This window comes from Myotis daubentonii, chromosome 18 (genome assembly GCF_963259705.1).
Source record: "Myotis daubentonii chromosome 18, mMyoDau2.1, whole genome shotgun sequence".
Classification (NCBI taxonomy): Eukaryota; Metazoa; Chordata; class Mammalia; order Chiroptera; family Vespertilionidae; genus Myotis; species Myotis daubentonii.
The window spans coordinates 15,406,003-15,429,513 of NC_081857.1; the positions used below are offsets into that span (position 1 = coordinate 15,406,003).

Sequence of the window (23,511 nt, forward strand, 5' to 3'; positions counted from 1 at the left end):
TTGAGGTGCCTGTGGGGTGCCGGGTGGGGTATCGGGAGTGTGGAGCTCAGGAGGGGCTCAGCGCCCGAAATGCCACTTTGGGAGCCGTGTGTTTAAGGGGTGGCAGGTGCTGTTCATGGAGAAGAGAAAAAGCTCAAGGGTGAAATCTCATTATTTTTTGGTCTAGTTGACACAAAGCCCATAAACGACACTGACAAGGACAACTCCAAAGGTAGAAGGTAATCCGGCAAGGAGATACAGAAGTGAGCGGAAGGATGGGTGGCTGAGAATCAGACGGGACAGTGGGACATTTTTATGGAAAGGGTACTTTCCGCCCCTCTGCAGTCTGCAGAGCACTGGCAGGCCTGGTCTGAGCAAGATTGTCCACAGGTGCCCGGGCTGACATTTCAAGAGTGGAAACTTGAGCCTTACAGAAGCCCCTCCCCAACCCCCTGTCAGACCTCCTCCCTGCTTCTCACAGAGATGAAAGGGGTGTCTGGGGCATCCAGCAGGAGTGCAGGATCAGGGTGGGTGGGGGAAGCAGATGGCTCAGGGCCCCACTTCCCTGCTCCCCCCCCCGCCCCCGTGGCAAGAGGCAGCACAGCTGTTGGGCAGAGCCTCCTACAAGTTTAATGGGGGTGAACAGTTGTTGGGGATTTGCTGGGGGAGATCACAAACACAGACCCTTCGCTGGGTGGACAGTTCACTTCAGACCGCCCGCTGATGGATGTCCGAGTGCACCTGGGCCATCTTGCTTTACAACAGTCATGCACAGTAGACTTGACCCTGTGCAAATTTATAAATTCAAGCCTTACTTGAAGTTACAGGAATTACCTAAAAACTTTTAGGCCTGGCCAGGGTGGCTCGGTGGTTGAGCATCGACCTATGAACCAGGAGGTCACGATTCCATTCCCAGTCATGGCACATGCCCAGGTTGCAGGCTCGATCCCCAGTGTGGGGCGTGCAGGAGGCAGCTGATCAATGATTCTCTCTCATCATTGATGTTCCTATCTCTCTCTCCCTCTCCCTTCCTCTCCGAAACCAATAACAATATATATATTAAAAAACAACAACAACTTAGAATTGTGGGGCTAGATCTATGACGAGCCTCTGGGCCTGTCCAAATCCAAGGATATGCTCTTGCTTTTCCTTTGTTCTTACTGGTGTCACATTTAAGAAAACTGTGGGGAGGGTGGAGTAATTCGGCTCTCACTGCCGAACTCAGGGAAATTTGACCCTTGGACACAGACAAGAAACACAGCCCTGAATTCTAAAAGCTACAGCGTCTTTGTCTTTGCTCTTTGCTCTGTGTCAGCATCCCTGTGGCCTGCTTTGCTCACGGGCACAGTGAAGGACAGGACTTGGGTCACCTGTCTGGGCCTTCACGCCCCCCCCCCCCCCTGGCCCCGCCACAGATCCTGGGAAACACCTGGTGCCTTGGCAACCTTGGCTCTTCTTTGAAGCCTGTGTCCTTCCTGTGTTCTCGCGTCTCGTTAGCCCGGAATTCGGGATTCATTCACAGAGAGCCACGGTTTCCGTCTCGCTCCAGCACGTGGGCACACTTTCTCGTGCGTGCTGGAGTGATAGACCTTTGGTTCCAAATGGCTTTTTGAATAACGGCAGCGCTTTGGGGGCCCTAGCTGACCCTGGTGGGGCTTAATTGTGGTAGGAAAGTACAGTGGGGCCTTGACTTACGAGTTTAATTCGTTCCGAGACCAAAATCGTTAAGGAGCTCGTTAACTCAAATTACTCTATCAACGCAAAAAAATCGGCAGAGAGACAGCTGGTATCTCAAAAAACTCGTCAGTCGGGACACTTGTAAGTCAAGGCCCCACTGTACTATGGTTTATTGATGTGGTTCATTAGCAGAGGCACGTTAGGCACATCCCCAGCAGGCTGGCTGGTGGGGCCTTTTCCAGGGGCTCGGGGCCCTGCTGGTCCCTCTTCCCCAGCAAACCTCAGGCTATTTCCCTGCCCTCACCACACCTCCTTGTCCCCCCCCCCCCCCTGCTTTGGTTCCCCACTGCTCCAGGACCCATGGCCTTACTGATGGCTGTAATGATGGAACATGTCCTAGAGATAGTGACTTGTGACAGATGCACCTTCTGGTGGTCTCTCCCATCCCCTCCCCACACCCACTCTCCCCATGGCTGACTCTATTTGTCCTAGGAGAGTCATGTTGGGGCCTCTTCTCTTAGGTCACCAGGCTTGCCTCTTACAGCACACTTCATATTATGAGTTTGTTTGTTTTTTTAGTTTTATTGATATGTAATCAACATATAGTACTATGTACAGCATAATGATTTACATCTATTGTGACTGGGGTTTTAAAATTGTGGTAAAATATTCATAATATAAACTTACCACTTCATTTAAAAAAATTTTTAAATCCTTACTCGAAGATATATTTCTTGATATTAGAGAGAGAGGAATGGAGAGAGGGAGTGAAAGAAACATTGATGTGTGAAACATCAATTCGTTGCCTCCAGTACGTGCTCCAACTGGGGATCCAACCTGCAACCCAGGTTATGTGCCCTGTCTGGGAGTCAAACCCTCAACCTGTTGGTGTGTGGGATGATGCTCCAACCATCTGAGTCACCCGGCCAGGGCTACCACCTTACTTTTAAGTGTGCAGTTCAGGGGCGTTGAGAACATTCACATTTTGGTGTAGCCATCACCACCGTCCATCTCCAGAACTTCCTCTCCTCAACTGAAATGGCACACCCATTAAACACGACTTCCCATGCCCTCCTCCCCAGCCCCAGGCAACCATCACTCTACTTTTTGTCTCTCTGAATTTGACTACTGCAGATGCCTCATAAAATGGATTTATACAGTATCCTTTTGTGACTGGCTCATTTCACTTAGCATAATGTCCATAAGATTCATCTATGTCCTAGCATGTGTCAGAATTATCTTCTTCTTAAAAATTTATCGTTGACACTATTACAGATGTTCCCCATTTCCCACTCCCCTCACCCACCTACACCCAGCCCCGTCAGAATTATCTTCTTTTTCAAGGCTGAATGATACTCCATTGTATGTACTAGTATATACCCCACTTGTTTATCAGTTCATCTGTCCATGGACACTTGGGTTGTTTCCACCTTTTGACAATTGTGAGTGATGCTGCTGTGAACAGGGGTGTGCAAATATCTGTTCTAGTTCCTGCTTTTAATTCTTTTGGATCTAGACCCAGAGGTGGAATTGCTGGACCATGGGTAAGTCTACGTCTAGTTTTTTTCAAGGAATCGCCATTCTGACCATATTGTGTCCCTTTTGAGTCTCTCTCTCCATCAGACTTGCAGAGAAGGGCTGCGTTCTTCACCGTTGGCCCCACACCCCCGCCCAGCAGGCCGTTGGTCCAGGAGGCGCTCACTCAGTGTTTGTTACACTGACTTAAAGAACTGAGGAATGCCCTTAAGCCAGCCCCAGAGAACTCGCCCCAGAAAGCAAGAAAGAATTTATGTAAGAGGCCTCAGAAGGATGTGATCTCACTCCCTGACTGCCAGTTCATCTCACATGACGAAGTGGCGAGAAAGCAGGAGAAGTCATTTTGGAGAGAATAGCCCTCCGTGATCACATTGAGGTCAAGGCTAACCTCGGGGCTGTGGGCTGAGTTCTAGCAGCTTCTGTTTTTAAAGGGTGTCTGGATTAGCTCCCCTGCCCCTACCCCCCCCACCCCCCCGCCACACACACACACACACACACACTGAATGCAGTCCTTTTAAGTGTAAGGGAACATATCCTCTTGATCTCAGGCTCAAGTACTTTCAGCAAGTACTCTGTGTGCAAATACTCTGTGTGCAAGCACTCTGTGTGCAAGCATTCTGTGTGCCTGGAGTGCTATGCCAGGGAGAGGTAGCAGGATGCCCAACACAACTCCTGCCCTCACAATATACAAACAGTAAATAATCAGAATGCTGTATGAGTAAACAACAAGTGCTCTGGGAGTTCCTGGGGGTGGGTAGGGAAATACCCGGGCTGAGGAAGGTCAGGGAAGCTATCACACTGGGAATGGGGAAGGGATACTAGTAGTAGTGGTGCTATTCCAAGGGTGCAGGCTGTGTGAGCCCACAGCATCCTTGTCATCACGATTCTTAGGAGACCCCAAAGCTCTCTACCAGGTTTGAATTCCTCATGCTGGAAGGCCGATGTGTGAGTGGAGGCATAAAACAAATTAGGCCACAATAGGGACATGATGTAGAGCGTGTTTAGTGGCATGTTTCAGAAAGTTTCATAGATCACATTGGCCTTATAGCTTGGTAATGTAAAAGTCATTTAAAAGGCTTTACATTTATTAGTTATATTTGACTTTGCATTCTGGGGAGGAGGGGATGGGGTGCAGGATATATGTGCTGAGGGCAGCGGGCACAGATCTGGGCATTCATTATGGTCTCGGTGCAGCCTTCAAAAATGTCACGGGTCTGCTGTTGGTCAGGGTGCTAGTCCAGGTTGATGGAAAAATTAGACTACACGAAGGAATGACGAGCAGGGACCAAATTGTGGCAGGACTTTGCGAAGAGCTGAGAGGATGGCAGACACTAAAAACGTAAGCAGGAGAGTGACATGTTCCAAATTCTGGCTTAAACAGATCCTTCTGGCCGCTGTGTGGAAAGTAAATTGGAGTGGGGGCCAGAAATGGTGAAGACAAGTCCTAGAGGGTGGAGGACTGTCCCCACCTCCTGAGCCCTTACTGTGCACTGGCTGCCACGTTAAGCACCTGGATTGTTATTTACCTGAGGAACACTCGGGAGTCACCAAAGATGTTCAGCCCAGGAGTGACTTTATGAGATTCCAGTAACCCTCTCCATAAAGGCTGGGTCTTCGGGTGGCCGTGGCCTGGCCTGGGCTGTCCAACAGACTTCGAGATGGACTTGAGGATGCAGTGCCTCTTGTCCATCGTTCCCCAACGTGGAGCCGGTGGGGCAGTTACTTGGAGCTGCACCTTATACGGTTCCTGAGCCCAAACTGAGGTAATAACAGTAAGAGGCTGGGCTACTCCATCCAAACGAGCCCATGTGTGGAGAGAGCTGAGCTGCGGTGCCAGGTGGGTTGGGGACTGAGGGAGCCCTGAGGTTCAGGGGTTGCAGGCGGCTTTCTGTGTGGTCCCCAAGCCTGTGTCACTTCTGTGACAGGGCCATCGGGAGGAGAGGCGGACTGCACATATGACCATTCTGACACCTTCTGTCCCTACCATCTAGTTAATCAGCCAGTCTGTCCCTTTTACACGTCCACGGCCTTGCCTTGCTTCTGGTTGTCATTTCTCCCCTGAACATTTCAGAGGCCTTCGATTCTTGTAATGTCCCACATACTCCAGCCAGAATTAACATCTAGGAATGTCATTCCCAGTGCATATAAAACCCTTTAAAAGCTTGTCATTCGAGAGAGGAGAAAGTACTTGTTATTGTTTTGTTTTGCATTTATTTAATTACTAAAGAAGATGGTCGTTTTTCCTCTTTGTTCCACATTAATTTGGTTCTGGTGTACCATATAGTAGGTACTCGAAGATATCTGTGAACCCTTTTAGAGAGGATTAGTCTGGAAAGGTTGGGTGTTGGCCAGCTCAGAGGCAGAGGGATGGACTGACCCATGGCCCCTTTCCCTTGCTGGGAATCCCAGCGCTGTGAATTTTCAAGGCCCCCTTTATCTTCCTTGATTCAGAATTATCTAAGATATTTAACCAATGGACAGCCTTCCATTGAGCGATTCCCCATCAGCTTTAAAACCTACTTCTCAGGAAACTACTTTCATCATGTCGTGCTGGGGATTTATTGCAATGGCCACTATGGCTCACTGGGCATGAGCCGGAGGGCTGAGCTGATGGACAAGCCGCTGACCTTTCGGACTCTGAGTGACCTTATCTTTGACTTTGAAGACTCCTACAAGAAATACCTGCACTCCGTCAAGAAGGTCAAGATTGGGCTGTACGTCCCCCATGAGCCTCATAGCTTCCAGCCCATTGAGTGGAAGCAGCTGGTCCTCAATGTCTCAAAGATGTTGAGGGCTGACATAAGGAAGGAGCTGGAGAAATATGCCAGGGACATGAGAATGAAGGTAAGTGCTGGGAAGATCTCTCTCTCTCCCTTTCTTTTTGTCTCTGTCCTGTCTCCCCAATAACTCTTGCCTCATCCCCACATTTCTGAGATGGTGAAAACTTTCTTGGGGTTATCTTGCTTGGTAGCCACCCTATTTTTAAAAAGAGAAGATAAGCCATTTGCTGCTTTCCATGGACAATTAAAGTATCTCATTGCATATACTACCTCAAAAGTGAGAGCTAAAGTCAACTTAGATGTCACAGTTAAAGCAATGTGTTGGTCTGCAGTTCTTTCTGTGAAATCAATCTAAAATGTTAGTCATTTTATACTAAGGCTTTAGTTTTGTTCTGTTTTGCCTGTGCAATAGAGTGGCTGATCATCCCAGTTTCCCTGAAACTGAAGATTTTCCCAGGATATGAGATTTTCAGTACTTAAAACCAGGAAAGTCCTGCCCTGGCAGGGTAGCCAGTTGTCCGGAGTGTCGTCCGTAAACACCAAGGTTATGGGTTCAATCCTCCGTCAGGGCACCAATGAATGCATAAATAAGTGGAACAACAAGTTCTCATTCTCTCTCTCTCTCTCTCTCTCTCTCTCTCTCTCTCTCTCTCTCTTTCTCAATTTAAAAAAAATTTTTAAACCAGGAAATTTCTGGGCAAACCAGGATGAGTGAGTGGGTCCCCAGCTTTAGAAGAGTCACATTATAGCTCTGCTTTGCTTAATAAACAGCAAAGCCCTTTGGCAAAAAATTCCGACCTGGTGTCACAGTGGCAAACAAAGGAGCACGCGCTCTGCTGGCTTTATATAAACTCTACTCATAAGCCCTTCTTCCTTCCACCTTGTCACTTTCAATGTGACATGATGCCTGCTTGTCCTTGTCCCTCCAGGGCCTGTGGAGTCACTGAGAGAAGCCTGTGCAGGCACTGAGGACCACAGGGGGAAGGGGTTACCACATTCAGGCTCGGTTATGTTTAGCACGTGGGGACTTGTCCTCTTTTCTCTGCTGGACCTGGAATGGAGATTCTTGGCAAATTGAAACCACTCTGTGCGTGTGGGTGTGTGGAGAGCGAAAGGAACAAGTGATTTCTGGGGGAATGAAGATGGGACTTTGCCTGCACGAGACAGGAACTTGCTGAGCAACTAAACGCAGCCCAGGAGGCGGAGGCACTGGGCTCTGCTCCTCTCTCTCTCTCTCTCTCTGCCTCGGTAAAGGTGGCATCATACCCCCTGGCGAAGTGGTACCTTTGCTTCTCGCTTGTGCAGGATGAGAGAGGAACTCGGTGTCTCAGACTTCCTCCTGGAAGTCTCCCAGCTCAGGGCCTTCTAAACCATGTGATCATGAGGAGGCTGGGGGTAGGAGGCTGTGCTGTGGGAAGACTCAAGAACGGGGGCCGTTAGAAACCAGTGTGCCAACTCCTCATATCTCCCTCAGATCCTGAAACCTGCAAGTGCCCACTCTCCAACCCAAGTGAGAAGCCGGGGAAAATCCTTGTCCCCCCGAAGGAGACAGGCAAGCCCCCCGAGACGGCTCGGCAGGCGAGACAAATCGTGAGTAGTATTTCCTCACCTTTGTGGGTTTGTCCTGGCCCTGGGGACAAAGCTGTGTCCTGGGTTTGACACTTGAACCAAGCAATGCTATCCAAGAGGACTACCCCTCATTCGGGAGACATCTCTTATGGAAAAGGACCCACCATGCACATCACCCCTATTACCCGTACTCCCTGACAGTCAGCTGTAGACACAGGTGGAGGGTAAGCCTATGACTGTGTGAGATGAAGAGTAGCCCCAAATCCTGGCAGCATGGAAGGAACACTGGACTTAGAATTAGGATCCTGGGTCTGGACCCATCTCAGCTACCGGGAGCTCCATGACTGAAACCTTTCTGGACTTAAGTTTTCTCACCTCCCACAATGGGATTGTTGGAACTGATGAACTTCCTTAAAACCCTGTAGCCCTCCATACCCAGCAGAAACTGTGATCACCCTCTGTGGGTGGTGGCATCAGAAATACCCACAGGCTCATCCTCTTCCTTGGCTGCCTCTACTCCCCCTATTTTAGTCCTGAGGCTAGTGACTCCAAACCTACTTCCTAGGTCAAAACGACCCACTTATGAAATGACAGATTGGAGATGCTGAGGATGCTCAAAGTAACCAGTGATTAATCTACTGGCAGATATTTGGGCCATGATTACACTGGGCAGGGGGGGTGGGGCAAGAAATGCTTTTATTAACAACAGTGGCATGCTGTGTCACATGAGGTTCTGACCCTAATCCTGCCCCTGATGCTGACCATCACCCTTGACCCTTGACCCTACCCTAACTCTATCTCCCCTTTCCGATCCAAACATCCATGCATTGCTTTCACTAACAAAGTAGTAGTTGTCTCAGAGGACTATGAATGTGTAAACCCTCCCCAGAGGGTCATTTAGCTTAGAGCGCGCGACCCAGAAATAGGAATCTGATTGCTCCTGGAGCAGGGGAGGAAGCCTTCTCATCTGATTTATTATCCTTTCTGCTCAAAGGGGGCTGAGTCCTTCCCTTAGGAGCTCCTAATCTTCAGCAAATGGTGAGCAGTCCACAAAGCCTGCTCTTCCCTCTAGACCAGTGGTTCTCAACCTTGGCTGCACATTAGAATCACCTGGGAATCTTTTTAAAAATCCTGATTTCTGGGCCTCATCCTCCAGAAATTCTGTTTCTTCGTTATGGGGTGGGGCCACAACATTAGTAACAAAGAAGCAGAATTTCCAGAGGATGAGGCCCAGAAATCAGGATTTTAAAAAGATTCCCAGGTGATTCTAATGGGCAGCCAAGGTTGAGAACCACTGTTCTAGACTCAGGTCCAAAGCACGAGAAACCCTAACATTCTAGCTGATGAATTTAGGCACGGAATGGATGGCAGTTGTTGGCTTTTAAGATAATTCCCATTGGATCCATTTTACTTGGACCCACAAGAACTTTGGAGTCCGTGGCATGCTAAGTTTTTAATCAGAAAAGTTACCGTGGTTGACCAGGAATGGTAAAACCAATAAGATCGCAGAAGTTGGTTGTGCAGACAAAAGTCAGAATGATAATAGGTGGTGGTGGTGATGGTGGTGGTTAAAGAAAAGTGGATGGAGAAGGTGTCTTTGAGTTTGGACTGTGCAAATTGAGGTGCTTCTTAGGCAACCAGGGGCAGTGTCCTAGAAGCTGCTGAAAATGCAGATCTGGAATTTGAGGAAGTTGGGGTATAAAGATAATGATATGAGAACCATCTACTTAGAAGAGACCATTGAAATGATAGCTGGATGAGTTTGCAAGGAAAGAAAGAAGTGATGTCAAGGCCCACCGTAGGCCAGAGGAAGAAGAATCTGAACAGAAGATTGCAAAGAGTCAGTCAGAGAGTGAGGTTGGAGCAGGAGTGTGAAGGGCATGTGTGTGCCACGGAGGACAGCTGTTCAGAGGGTAGCTGCATAGGAAGCGGGAAAATGAAGGAGGGTTTGAAAACAGTAGATGAGGAGATGGAGGTGGATGTACTATATATTAAATGCTATTATCCTGCCTGTGAAAGAGGTTGAGTCATCTGGTGGGAGTGTCAGTACCAGATGAAGAAAGGACTGCACACAGCACGAGGGCCCAGTGGAGGAGAGAGAGAAGGGTCCTATAACCCTGTCCCCCAACTTGAGCAAGCGGAGAATCACCCACAAGGCTTGTTAAAACAGATTGCCGGGCGCCTCCCCCAGCATTCCTGATGCAGCAGGCCTGGGTGGGGCCTGAGAACATGGTGTCCTAACGAGTTCCCAGGCGATGCTGATGGGTCAGGTCCAGGGACCACACGTGGAAATCCACTATTTTATCAGTCAGAACGGGAGAACTGATTGGGGGGTTGGCCTTAAAAAATAACAGGATGTCAGCCCGGCTGGCGTGGCTCAGTAGTTGAGCATCGACCTATTAACTAGGTGGTCTTGGTTCAATACCCGGTCAGGGCACATGCCCAGGTTGCGGGCTCGATCCCTAGGTGGGGGCGTGCAGAAGGCAGCCAGTCAACGATTCTCTCTCATCATTGATGTTTCTGTCTCTCCCTCCCTCTTCCTTCCTCTCTGAAATCAATAAAAATAAATTTTAAAAAAATAACAGGATGTCAAGATGAAGGAGCAGATGAGGCCATCGAGTGTGGTTCAGGGGCTTAGCCCTGCCCAGTCCTGCCTGGGCTTCTAGATAGTGAGGTTGCTTAGATAAAGTTAGAGGGTGTGACCTTGGCCTGGACCCAATGGTTGGGCCCCACTGAAGTCTCTCTGGAAGCAGTCCAATGGCTCTTGTCCTGAGGGCCAGATAGAGAAACCCAGTTCTCAGTCCTCCCCAGGCCAAGCCCATACCCTAATCTCTGGCTACTTTGTTATGCAATCAAGGCAAGCGACCAAGCCTGTGCCTCAGAGGACAGATGTTAGACTACCGAAGCTGTAAGTGCAAAGCCACCTGCCAGTGTCGGGCCCACTCGCCCTCTCCCCTCCTGCCCACCTGAAGCCTGGGAGTGGGCCTGGGCATGGGGAGAAAGACCGGGGAGAGGACAGTAGTCACTGGAGGCATTGGGAAGGAAGACCTGCAGGAAGATGGGGGTTCACTTCTGTCACCCTCCATGCCCAGCGGGGAGGCCCCTGGAGCACAGAGGTGATGATGGCTCATGGTTCAGTGAAAATAAACTTTTGCAAAATGGTGAAGAGTGGCTGCCTCCAGCCCCTGAATCCCCCACACCCATGCCCCTACCCCACAGCCCTTTCTCCTGGGCAGAGCCCTCATTCCCTGGAGTCTCTCTTCATAGATTCCTCCCAATGGGTCAGAATTTGGGGACTTTCTCAGTTGGCATTGGAAGAGTTTTATCATGAAGGGAGCCTAGATGGCTTGTAGGTTCCTGTGGACAATTTTATATGAGCAAATCCAGTGAGGCCATGGTTATCCTTGGAGTTGGAAGCCCCTGCCATTTCTTTTCTCTTTGCCCTAGCGGACAAATATCTTGACTGAAGTTTCAAAATGGATTGATGTGATACAGGAGAGAAGATTCTCTCCCCAGTTCCTCCTACACCTAAAGTCTGAACTGCAGGGCTGGGTAAGGGTTCCCAGGGCTGCCATGTAGGAAAAGAGGGAAGTGAGATGAGGAAATGAGAGTAGAACGAAGGGCTGCGAGAGATGAGGATCACAGGAAGAGCGCAAGCCCCAAGCCCCTCCCTCCCTCTCTAGATCCCTGCTTCCGCCAGGGGTCACACTAGCACCCCAACACCCCGGTTCCCAGAGGTGTGTCCAGAAAAAAGGAGCTTTTCACTCGCCCAGGGCCTTCATCACGTAGGCCTTTCTGCAGGTAACCTTGCTGTGGGTGAGGAGAAAGTGACGAATTTTGTTATGACTCACTAATTCCGCCAACGCTGGGGACCCTACTATAGTCTGGTCAGGGCGCAGTAGGGTTGGGGACTCTGTCACAGAGTTATTATTTCAGCAATGACATAAAGCCATCGAGTCATTTCTAAATGTGCTGGGTGCCGTGATGCGGCTTTGGAGTGGCCCAGGGAGTGGAAAATGCCATAACAGGCAAGAGGCCCATCAGCTGTGGGGCCCCAGGCCATCTGTGTGTGGGTAATTTTAGTGGCTGTACATCTCCCCTCCTCCCCGCAGCTGGAGCCACTGCCAGCCCTGCATGCCTCTCTATTTTTGCACTTGTCGGAATAATCCCGGCAAGGAGGATCCGTGTCACTGGGTTGACAGTCAGCTGAGTGGCACGTAACGAAAGGTGCACTAGCGCCAGCTGAGACAGTCTCAGGGGGAAACAACTCCCCCAGTCTCCACCCACCAGTCCTTTCTCATACTCTCTCCCCGAGGAGAGCTTAAAGCACCGTCCACGCCGAACAGTCGAGTGGTTCCTGTGTCTTTTAGAGACAGGGAAATGGAGGTTGAGATCCCTGTTTAAAAGGTGGTCTGTGAACTCAGTTAAACCTCTGTCTTCACAGTCAGTTCCCTGCTAGCTCTTCTTCACGGAGGGGCGTCCATCGTGGTTCTCAACAGGGGCCAGGACGCCCTCTGGAGAAGGGTTAGAAATGCGGTGGGAGGGGAAGTGAGAGGGTGCTCCCCTCTAAGGTCCCAGGGTGCCAGGGACCGTAAATGTCCATCCTCCCCAGTAAAGAACCAGTCCACCTAAAATGCAGCAGCGGCCCCAGTGAGAACCCCGAATATCACTTGGGGTCCTTTCCAGTCTGACAGTCCTCCCTCCATGCTTGCTGCCTGTGCCCTGGACCTGGGAGGATAGAGGTGAGGGGACAGTGGCTTTCTGGCTGGACTGTCTATGTTAGCATGGAAGCAACTCATACCCATTGGAGTGACACATGGAACGTTCTTCCAAATTGGAGCAAGAGTCACTGAGGACGCACCAGAACCTCTGTCTTCTCTCCCTCTGTCCCTCTTTCACTCTTCGTTGCTGTTCGTGATTCTGTTCCTCTCTTTTTTTCTTCCTCTTTGACTCGCCTTCTTCGCCATTCACTCTATATGGAACAATCCCCGTCTTTATCCTTCTGTGAAGGGGCCAACCCCATGGTTCTTTCCTGCTGTTTCTTTCCTGTGTGCCTCCTTCCCTTCTCACACAGACACGTCATCTCTGCTGGTTACCAGATGTGTGGTTTTCCCCACACCAAGCAATTCTCGGTGACGCCAGCTCGGTGTCCTACTCAATTCTGACACTACCTACCAGCTGGGTGTAACTCAGTTCTGACACTAACTACCAGGGGGTAGCGTCAGACCTCACAGATTAAGGGCCCAGCCCCAAAAGACTACCCCCAACACATGCACTTCAGATGCCAGTCGAAATCCCAGGTTATCACTGATGCTTCTGACCAACAAGCTCTAGATCAGAGGTTCCAAGTACCTCCTCCTCAGGTTCAGTTAATTTGCCAGAGCGGCTCGCTGAACTCAGGGAAACTCTTACCTATGTTTACCAGTTGATTAAGAACACAGATGATCAGCAAGATGAAGAGTTGCATAGGGTGAGAGGTCCCCGTGGAGTTGGGCATGTCACCCTTCCGGTGTGGATGTTGTTCGCCAGCCTGGAAGCTCTCCGAACCCCATACTTTTGGGAAATTTTTGGAGGCATGATTGATCATGAGCTCCATTTTCAGCCCTTATCTCTTCTCAAGAGAATGGGGAGTAAAAATTCCAAGCTTCTAATCATGGCTTGGCCTTTCTGATGACCACCCCCCCCAGCCAGGAGCCCATCCACAGTCACCTCTTTACTACAAAAGATGTGCCTAGTGCTCTAGTCACTTGGGAAATTCCAGTGGTTTTAGGAGCTCTGTGCTGAAAATGGGGTTGAAGCCCAAATTGAATATTTCTTCTTATAAATCACAATATCCCAATCTCTTTAGTGGGCTTTGCTCACCCTCAGGGTTGCAGAGGTCAGTCAGCCCCACCTTGATACAAGGTCGCCTTTCACTGCTGGGCCACAAGCTGGACAATGGAACTCCCACTGCACCCTGTGGCGAAGGATCAGGAAAATGTCTCCAGACATCTGGTTGAGTGAGGGCCAAGTCTGGTGCTGTTTAATGAAGTCACAGATAATCCATTTGGTTCCATGGTCTAATCACATTGACAGTGTGTTGAATGGGACCCAAGAAGTCATTCTGTTTAGATCCCAAATGAGAAAAGATCCCCAAGAATGGGAAGGAGAAAATTTCTTTAGCGTGGAAGGCAGAGGGGAAGAGAGGGGGGGGGGACAAGTGTGTGTGTGTGTGTGTGTGTGTGTGTGTGTGTGTGTGTGTAGAGAGAGAGAGAGTGAGAGAGAAAAGGAGAGAAAGAGAGAGAGAGAAGAAAAGCTATGGAGGGAAAAGTAAAACCTCCAAGATGGTGTGGGGTTTCTTTCCAGACTCCCAGAGAAGGTAGTTTCCAGCTCAGAGGATTGCCCAGCTCAGCTCGCCATGGGATTTCACATGGCCCAGGGTCCCTGGGGATGCTTGGAGAAACCAAGATGGAATGATGGGCCTCATCAGGGGAGATTGCCTTAGGCAGAGAGCCAGGTCTCCAGAGCTGACCACTGCAGACAGTCAGACAGGGCTGGGTCCTAGAGGGTTCTCCACCACAGAAAGGAGACGTGAGATCAGAGCCCCGAAGCTGTGCCCTGGAATCTCAAGAGCTGATGGCTCTTGGTCTCCGGCCAGAGCCTCCTGCCTGGGGAGGGCTTGGAGGAAAGGGCAAAGGGCTGGAGAGGCTCTTCAGAGCCAACCCTGTCTTGGCCGAGTCCTATTTACATCGCAGCCTCAGCTGTCTGCCCTGTCAGCTGCCAGCATTGGTGTCTGCAGTCCTGGGAAGTAAGGAATGCGAACGAGGAGCAGGACTGGCCTTGAACGAGGGTGACAGGTGTGAAGGAACCAGTCCCCATCCCAGGGTTCCTGCAGAGGAGGCCTGCCCAAATAGGCCACAGTCCGAAATCGGGGCCTGGTCTGAGCTGATTCCTTCCAGACTCTACAAGACAGGAGGGCCTGGGGTCTCCCGCTGAGCTTGTGAATGCTGGGCCAATACCACTCTGACCTCATCTGTTCCACTAAGAGGCTGATGTTAGAGCTGCACCTTTTCCGTGCAGCCCTTCCTAGAATCCTGAGTCCACAAAGAATCAAGTGTCTGGTTGTGAGGGCGCGTGCAGGTGAGCACATGGGCGCGTGCACCCCACCCTAAGGGGCTGTGACCTCGGGAGACAGGAGCGAGAAGCATAGATGGACTGACTGGTGGCCGGTGGGTCCCCAGCAGGCAGCCCTGAGTGGACCCAGATGTCCCATGTCCCTGAAGTGTCTCACACTTGAAGGGGGAGAAGCAAGAGGTAAAGTTGCATGGGAAGAAAGGGAATGGATTTGGCTCCACTGAGAGCACCCAAGACCTAGAAGGTTCTTGGCACAAAATGTTGCTAAATCAATTCTTGTGAATGAGTAAGTGGCAAGCGGGTCTCAGGAGCCCTGCTTTCCCGCTGCCACTCGGGTCCTCTGACGCATCCTGACAGCAGCCAAGCAGAGTGGAGGCAGAGGGGCCGGGAAGGGACTGCATGGTTTAGGGGGAACCCCAGAGGCTTTCCTTCCACTTACTGCTGCTTTCATGTATTTATTAAAAAATATTTTTATTGATTTCAGAGAGGGAAGGAGAGGGAGGGAGAGAGAGAAACATCGATGATCAGAGCGAATCATTGATGGGCTGGCTCCTGCACGCCCCACCCTGGGGATGTAGCCCGCCATACAGGTATGTGCCCCCAACTGGGAGTCGAACCTCGACCTTTTGGTTTATAGGTCGATGCTCAACCACTGAGCCATGCTGGCTGGGCACTGCTGCTTTTCTTAAACCTTAAGTCTCAGAGACACGCACCAACTCCTACATTCAGCCCCAGGATGCGATGTCATCCCCAGCTGGGTCCCCAACGTGCTGCCCACTTTCTGGTTCTGAGGCTTTCCTGGCATCAACATCCCGGCCAAAGCTCTTCCCAGCACTGAGGCACAGAGATGGTCCATCCTCCCTGCAATGTCGAGGAGTAGGCAGCAGTGGCGAATGCTGGAAGAATTCCCCACAGAATACCTTCCCTGGGGCCACTGCCTCTCCTCCCCAACCTGCCTCTTGAGTAGCCCGTCTCAGCTGACCCTGGACTGCAGGCCCGAAGTTGGGGTTCAGCCTAGACGTGGGACCGGGCCATCGATCATCACCTTAGTTCTCCCTGGATACATTGACGTGAGAACAGACGCAGCTGGGGTTACCCCCAATTGGTGTGCCCCCGATTTCCTTCCACAGAGTGCGCATAGAAAACATAAAGACCCCACTCCCTCTTCCCATAAAACAGAAGGCGGCCTGATTTCTTTTCCTTGTTGGGGCTGGGGAGGGGTTTCGAGAAATATATTACTCCGTCTAAAAGAATAACTCTGGCTGTGATGAGAGGTTCTGGGCAAGTGCAGACGCGGCTGAGTCATCATCCTGGTGCTTGTGTTTCTTAAAAATAAATCCCCTGCAATGTTCTAATTATAGCCGGGGGAGCCCTTGGAAGAGCCTCTGCCCACACAGTCGTGCCAGCTCTGGCCCTGAGCAGAGCTGGCAGGGACGGAGCGGCGTTTCTGGCTGGGCCTGCAGGCAGGTGGCACTGCGATAACCCACTTCCCCCCTTCGCCAGGCCAGGAAGTGGTGGCCAGTGTGGCTGTGAAAGACAAGGGTTTCCTCTTCCAGGCAGTTCACCGGGATTCTCATTTCCTGCCAATATTAGTCTTTTTTCCTCCCCTAGTTTCTGGGTACCTATAGGGACATAGGAGGGGCAGCCTAGTCCCCTTTCTTTGGAAGCCCTCACACTACCTGTCACTGCAGAACCACACTGAGCTTTCCAAGAAGGCAGGTTCCCCAAGTGGCTTCCAAGGTGAGGTAAAGCCTCTCCTATATGGAAAAAAAAAAATATGTTCTTCCTACTTATTGATTCTTATCATGTTGTCATGGTGACTTGAATTTCTGGCTCAGGGCCTTGTCTCTGTTAAGATGAAAATAGCCCCCGGTAAAGGTAACAGAATGAAGCCCTGTCCCCCATTTGCATGTTAGTGAGAACTGGACCAGTTTTTTGAGAGATTTGGGATTTTCAACCGTGGGGATTCACAGATGAATTTACTCAGTCCTGCTCTCAAGCTGATCACAGTCTCCAGGGCAGGCACAAGGCTAGGAAGCCGCAGGATGCTGGAACCGATGAACAAAAGGAAATGCCCTAGGAATTCACGGGAGAAGGGGCGTTTGGGCTGGGCCTTGAAGGGATGACAGAAAGGAAGACATGCGGGAGGGCGTTCCGGAGCCACGGTGAGGGGGTGAGGGGGTGAGGGGGCGGGAGTGGCCGGGGCGCCGTTCTCCGGTGCGTGGGAGGATGCTTTGCGTGGGGCGCGGAGGACAGGGCAGTTGGCATCTGGTTAAGGGCATGGGCTCTAGATTCTGGGGGCAGACTCTGGCTCTGCCACTTGCGAGCCATGTGACTTTGCTTTGAGCAAGTAGGGAACTTGCTCAAAGTTAGGGAACTTTCAGTGCCTCTGTTTTCTCCTCTATGACATAGTTAGTAACTGTATCGACCCCATAAGGTTATGGTGAGAATGAATCCATATAACTCTCCTGCAACAATGCCTGGCACATAGTAAGGCCTAATAAACAAAAGCTGTTTATAATGGACATGTCTCTGCACCTGGAAGGCATGGGGGGAGCTGGTGGAAGTGCTCAGGGAAGGGTTAGAAAACGGAGGCCAAAGAACCCAAATTAAAGTGCATTTATTTTCAAGGGTGCCAATAGAAGAACATGGGTAAAGGTAAATGGTGGGGTGTTGCCGAAACCGGTTTGGCTCAGTGGATAGAGCGTCGGCCTGCGGACTGAAAGGTCCCAGGTTCGATTCCGGTCAAGGGCATGTACCTGGGTTGCGGGCATATCCCCAGTAGGATATGTGCAGGAGGCAGCTGATCGATGTTTCTCTCTCATCGATGTTTCTAACTCTCTATCTCTCTCCCTTCCTCTCTGTAAAAAATCAATAAAGTATATATTAAAAAAAAAATGGTGGGGTGTTAGGAACACACAAACTATGAGAAATGTGGTGAAAATTCTGTTCCACGAGGCTGAGGGGCTCCAAAGTGAGCCCCTGAGGAGGTGGCGTGCCTGTGATTGGTTGCTGCGGGGACCCTGGGGACACCCACACTACAGGGCTGAGTGGGGAGGCTTTGTTCTCTCCTTGACCTACCCTGTAGCCGACCCTGCCACCGACTTTCCAGCAGGCACTGCTGGTGACAGGACTGAGGGAGAGAAAATATAGGTGAGTGTAGATTTCTTTTTACCCCTGAAAAACAATAGTAAGCCGGTGTCTTACTAGCAGTATTGTTATATAGGAAGGGCAGCACATTGAGAGTTTCAAAAGAGGTGTGACTTGGTGTGGAGGAACGTCCCAGGCCAGGAAGAAAGGTTTAGAACAGGGGTGGGCAAACTTTTTGACTCGAGGGCCACAATGGGTTCTTAAACTGGACCGGAGGGCCGGGACAAAAGCATGGATGGAGTGTTTGTGTGAACTAATATAAATTCAAAGTAAACATCATTACATAAAAGGGTACGGTCTTTTTTTTTTTTAGTTTTATTCATTTCAAACAGGCTGTAGTTTGCCCACGGCTGGTTTAGAACCTGGGTGAGCTCATTGGTGGATGCTGCAAGGGCCATGGGACAGGGGTTGTCTTGTTAAACACAAGGAATTGCTTCATTTTCAGAGACAACCGGAGAGCTGATGAGCCACCAGGGCTTAGGTCCTACATAGGGTTCCAGGGAAGAGATGGCCTGTTAGAACCGTGGTCGGCAAACCCCAGCTCGCAAGCCACATGTGGCTCTTTGGCCCCTTCAGTGTGGCTCTTCCACAAAATACCACGTGCGGGTGCACACATGCAGTGCGATTGAAACTTCGTGGCCCACGCGCAGAAGTCGGTATTTTGTGGAAGAGCCGCATGTGGCTCGCGAGCAGCAGTTTGCCGACCACTGTCTTAGAAGTCAGTCTCTGGACTTCATTTAGGGTGTGGCAGCTTGCCCTGAGTGGAATTGTAGAGAACTTGCCAGAAACATGTTCTCCTTATGTTCTCTAAACATGTTCTCTAAATACTAACCTTCAGGCCTACTCAGCACTCACTGTTCCTAGCATGTGTCCAAATTAGCACTGTATTCATGAGTTAACGGAGGGAAATGGGACCAGTTATGATAACCTTCCCCTCACCATGGGGAAGGCTTGCTTGCTTGAAGCTGTGGCTTAGCCATGATTCACCGTATGTGAAAGAAGCTCAACTGGGTGGTGGTTGGGGGGCCTCTTACTACTCTCTGCCTCTTCAGAGAGCCGCTTGAAGGGCCCAGCCCCAGCTGTCACTTCCCCAAGAAAGACAGGAAAGGGAAAGAAGGTGAAGGGCACATGCCAGGTGTCCTTTGAACAGGTGTCCTGGTAACTGACGGCCACTCCACATGTCTCCTTAGTCCAAGGCTACGCCCAGCGTCAGGGAGGCTGGGAAACATGGTTTGTATTCTGGGCAGCTCTGTGCCCAGCTAGAAATCAGGGGTGTCTTTATTGAGGAAGAAGGAGAAGAGTGGATGTTGAGGGACAACTGACAGGCTCTGCCATACAGCTCATTAAAATCATCTGCTAAAAACAAGTGTCATTTATATCCAGGTAAGAAATATATACTTACATAGTCACAGTATTGGGAGAGGTAGTGTGGAAATCATATTTTAATTGCTCTAAGAAAGTAAAGATTAGCTACGAGTACTTAAAACGTAATCTTTGAGAAATTGAATTTTTAATGACTGAATTTTCTAGAAGTGGGGCACACCGAGGCGGGGAAGACACATAAATGCTTCGGTGTAGTTGTCTGTTGGAAAGTACCATAGAGAATGTGTTTAGGGAAGAAAGATGTTTTGCCACTGAATGATTTCGCAGTGTGACATGCTTTTTCAGATGTATTCTCAAAGGTTCACTTGATTATATGTATACATTCAAGTCTGGAGTAGTAACCCTCTCTCAAAGATGACAGCATCTCTCCTTGAGACCAAGTCACCTGAGACCTCTTGCAGCTGCTGGCTTCCCCCAGGGCACGGACACCAGGAAGCCAAGGTTCCAAGGAGACTCTGGCTCCAATTTTTAGTCCTACTGAAATAAATGCAATTCTTTAGACCCTTGTGAGGTCCACAAGTTAGAATGTGACTGAATTTTCAGGCTTAAAGTTGAACAAACTCATTCAGCAGCCCGTACATCTTTTTGAACTCTAGATTGAAAGCCTGTTAAAATGTTCCTTAAGACTTGCCCTGGCTGGTTTGGCTCAGTGGATAGAGCATTGGCCTGTGGACTGAAGGGTCTCAGGTTTGATTCCAGTCAAGGGCACATGCCCTGGTTGCGGGCTCAATCCCCAGTGGGGGGCATGCAGGAGGCAGCCAATCAATGATTCTCTTCATTGATGTTTCTATCTTCCTCTCCCTTTTCCTCTCTGAAATCAATAGGAATATATTTTTTAAAATGTTCTTTAAAACCTGTAAAAGGTAGACAAGAACAAGAGGTAGAGTTGGGAGTTGAGGCTGGTGGGGCGGGGCGGGGCAAATATCTCAGGGTTAGGAAAACGGAGTAGAGGCAGCCCCTGAAAATACTAAGAATGTTCTTTCTCCGTCCCATCCCTTTGCCCCACCCCCTGTCTTTTACCCCTAGGCCTGCTCTGCCTGAGAAGAAGGTGGCTGACCTCAGCACTCTGAACGAAGTGGGCTATCAGATTCGGATTTAGGCAAGCCATACCAGCCGGCCAGAGGGCTTCTGTGGTGCTTCTCTCTGCACTTTACCCAGCATCTTCAGGAGGAACTGCAACTATTTATGAAGAACCTGTGGATTTTATTTTTAAGGATTCACTTGGAAATAGAATCTGAGTGGGTGGTAACAACGTAAAAAAAATTCACAAAGGGGCAACCATGAAAAGGCTAGTCATAAACCCCACTGGGGTTGGACTGTCTCCCTCACTCCTGATGGAAAGGATAATACTGCCACTGTAGTTCTCTATTTTTCCATTTACCCGCATTCTTTTACTTGCTTTCACCATTATCCCTCACCAAGTAAATGTTTCTGAAACCCTCCCTCCCACTTTTGATATATAGTAAGGTAACTCGATCAGTATTAATGTTTTTTGCAGCAATAACAGAGGCAAAGATTGGTGGGTGTTTTTTTAAGCCGTCAATATTACCTCAGCATTTTGACATCAGATATGCAAGCTTAATGGTGTTTTGTGTTTTATATATTCTATTTGTATGGGTTCCCCAATATTTCCCATGGGGACCGCCACGAAGTTTGGAATTCTTTCCTGGTGCATACATGTGATGAGATTTAAGGTATTATATGCAGGTGTTTTGCTAAAAAGCACTGAAATTCTTCTGGCAATACGGGAAACCATTTTTAGGATCTTGGAGTCACTTCTTTCTTAAAGCATTCACTGACAGCAGCTTTTGTTCTTTCAAAACAAAACAAAAACAGCACAGTGAGAGCTAGTCTATGTTCTGTCACTAACATTTAAACTTTGCAGCCTCTACAAAAGTAGAAGCGATCACGCAGTACTGGGAAAATTTAGCAGTATGGCAATTACCTCTAATAACAAAACTCAGAAAGGCAAAGAAGCCAGGCATGAAACAGCAGGTCTTCAGAAACAGATCATCTTTCTGCTCACATTTCATCTGATCCTTAAATTCTGAGCTGGGCCTTGATTCTGAAGGACTCACTGTTGTGAGAGACGTGTTCTGATGTCTTATATTAAGACCAAATGGGGTGCGAAGGGATTATTTTCCAGTACCTCGCTTTTCAGTATGACCTCATGACATTTAGGAACTGGTACTGGAAAAATCCAATGAATTAGAGAAGCACGGGACCTTTTTGTAAATGGAAAAGTCTTCAGGTCCCATGTTACACCTGAAAGCGTGACTTGGTCCATGAAGCACAGTATGACTATCTGGCCTGCACGTGGTAGTTAACAGTGACTTCCAGCTGCAGATCATACAGCATAACTCCAACAGCATCCCAAGTCTGTATGTTATCAATATCAGGGGTGCAGCTTCTATTTGATTTGTTTTATCTTAGTAACCACGCCAACTCATGAGACCGAAAGGCAGAGTTAAGTGAAGTCCGCTAGTCAGCAAAAGTGTTAGTTCAGTCTCAGGGCTTCCCTCTGGCTTTGACGAGGTGGTTTTAGGAAGGGTTAAAAAAAGATGAGAATCTGCTCATTCAGATTACCTCTGAGGGTGACATGGAGAGCAAAAGGACTTCATTCTCTAGCCGTCTGCACATGAACTTGTTACCCTCAAAGTCAATGATATGACTGGAAAGTATTGTTTTCTAGGAAAAGAAGGAAGTCTAATGTCTTTACATAAACAGGAGCAAGTAGGTATACATCTCAATTAAAATATAGCATTAAGTTAACAATTCTGAACTTAATTGCTTCAAGGATATAGTATCAGTCAGCAGAATTTAAAATGAGTTATCTTTGTATATCTTCCTAAGGCAAACCCTTTTGCAGCCCATGGCCACGTGCATTTAGAGTACTCAGTAAATCATTTCATTCTCATGCCGAAAACGATACTATCAATCTGAAATTTTATTATATATAAGAAGACTACTTATAACATTGCAATCATTCTAAGAGCTTGGAATAGGATTGTCTAAGCATTACCTAAGTACTGTCCCAACTAAAATACAAAGAGTCCTTAGCTACACAGCCTCTTGTTTCCTACAAGAGAGAGGAAAGTAGGGATATAAACTGTTTCTAATATGCTGATGGATGAACCTTAAAACTGCCAATTGACTTGATGATTCAATTTCTTCCATACTAACTTCCTGATTTTAATCATTTCCCCAAAGCAATAGTCACAGAAACATGAAAATTCATGGAAGATGTTTTAGTTGTTACTCTACTTTTAATGACTATGGAATGTTAATTTCTAAAAGATGTGAGAAAGAAACCAAACTTGTAAAGTCTAATGCTGTAATTTAAAGTCAAAACGAACCAAAAAAATCGAAAAAATCATATGACTTACCTCCCCAAAATTGATTTTGAAACCGGCTACAATTAAAAAAGATAAAAAAATGAAACGGAGATGATTTGAAATCTAGTTTTGAAAAAGTTATTTATGTAAGAGAATTTTTATGCTTAAGCCACTGTGGCAATAAATGCAAAGTTTAAATGAATGACAGAAATCTTGATTTTAGACTACATGTTGTGCTGTTTTGAGTACACTTTATTTCAAAAAGTGATATTTAGTATTTTCTATACACTCTGAAATCATGAACATTTCACTTTTTCTAAGTCAATTATTTCATAAGGATTTTATTAATAGATATTGGTAAATAGAACTTTGGAAATCTTAATTCAGTATTCTTACTATACCCAAGGCTTTTGTAACCTAGTTTTATGTACAACCTTGTACAGTTTTTTTGACATACAATTCAGAATCTTGTTTATTCTCTTGGACTTTGTTCTGGCCAATACATTTTTTTTAAATCTTTAAGGAAAACTGTGATTGTTTTAGTGGGTATTTTTCTAAGTAAATGACAACTTGTACAATGTATTTTAGAGAATGCCAGATAGTGCATGTTTCAAGTTCATGTTTTCTCATCACTTATATGTTTATACAGCATGAGACTTTAATAAAACCATCCTGGAAACTTAAGGATTGTTTTTCTTCTAAAAATGTGACATGATGTAATTTTTTTCCTTGTCCACTTACTTGTCCTAGTCAACTAGTTTCTCATTCTCTCAGCTTTGACTTCTTCCAGTTTTCAAACTCTACATTAAACATCACTCTGTTTTGGCATATCTTCATTCACTTATATTTTAGCATCAGCCTAAGTAATAAAAGCTGAAAAGGGTAATGGAATAGTTTAGAAGAGGCAACAGGCCAGCTTACTCAGCTTAGTATACCTTACCAAGAAAACCTCAGACACAGCCCTAGCCAGTTTGACTCAGTGCTATGGG

The 23,511-nt window shown here is 48.3% G+C and overlaps 1 protein-coding gene across 1 annotated transcript in view; it reads left to right on the forward strand.

The window, feature by feature from the left end:
* Positions 1–23,206, forward strand: part of VASH2 (vasohibin 2) — a 37,831-nt gene extending 14,625 nt beyond the window's left edge. The window contains exons 5-7 of the mRNA XM_059675096.1: positions 5,655–6,036; positions 7,447–7,562; positions 20,214–23,206. Coding sequence (XP_059531079.1) covers positions 5,655–6,036; positions 7,447–7,562; positions 20,214–20,286 — 571 coding nt within the window. The 3' untranslated portion in view covers positions 20,287–23,206. The remainder of the gene's footprint in view (positions 1–5,654; positions 6,037–7,446; positions 7,563–20,213) is intronic.
* The last annotated feature ends 305 nt before the right edge of the window (positions 23,207–23,511 follow it).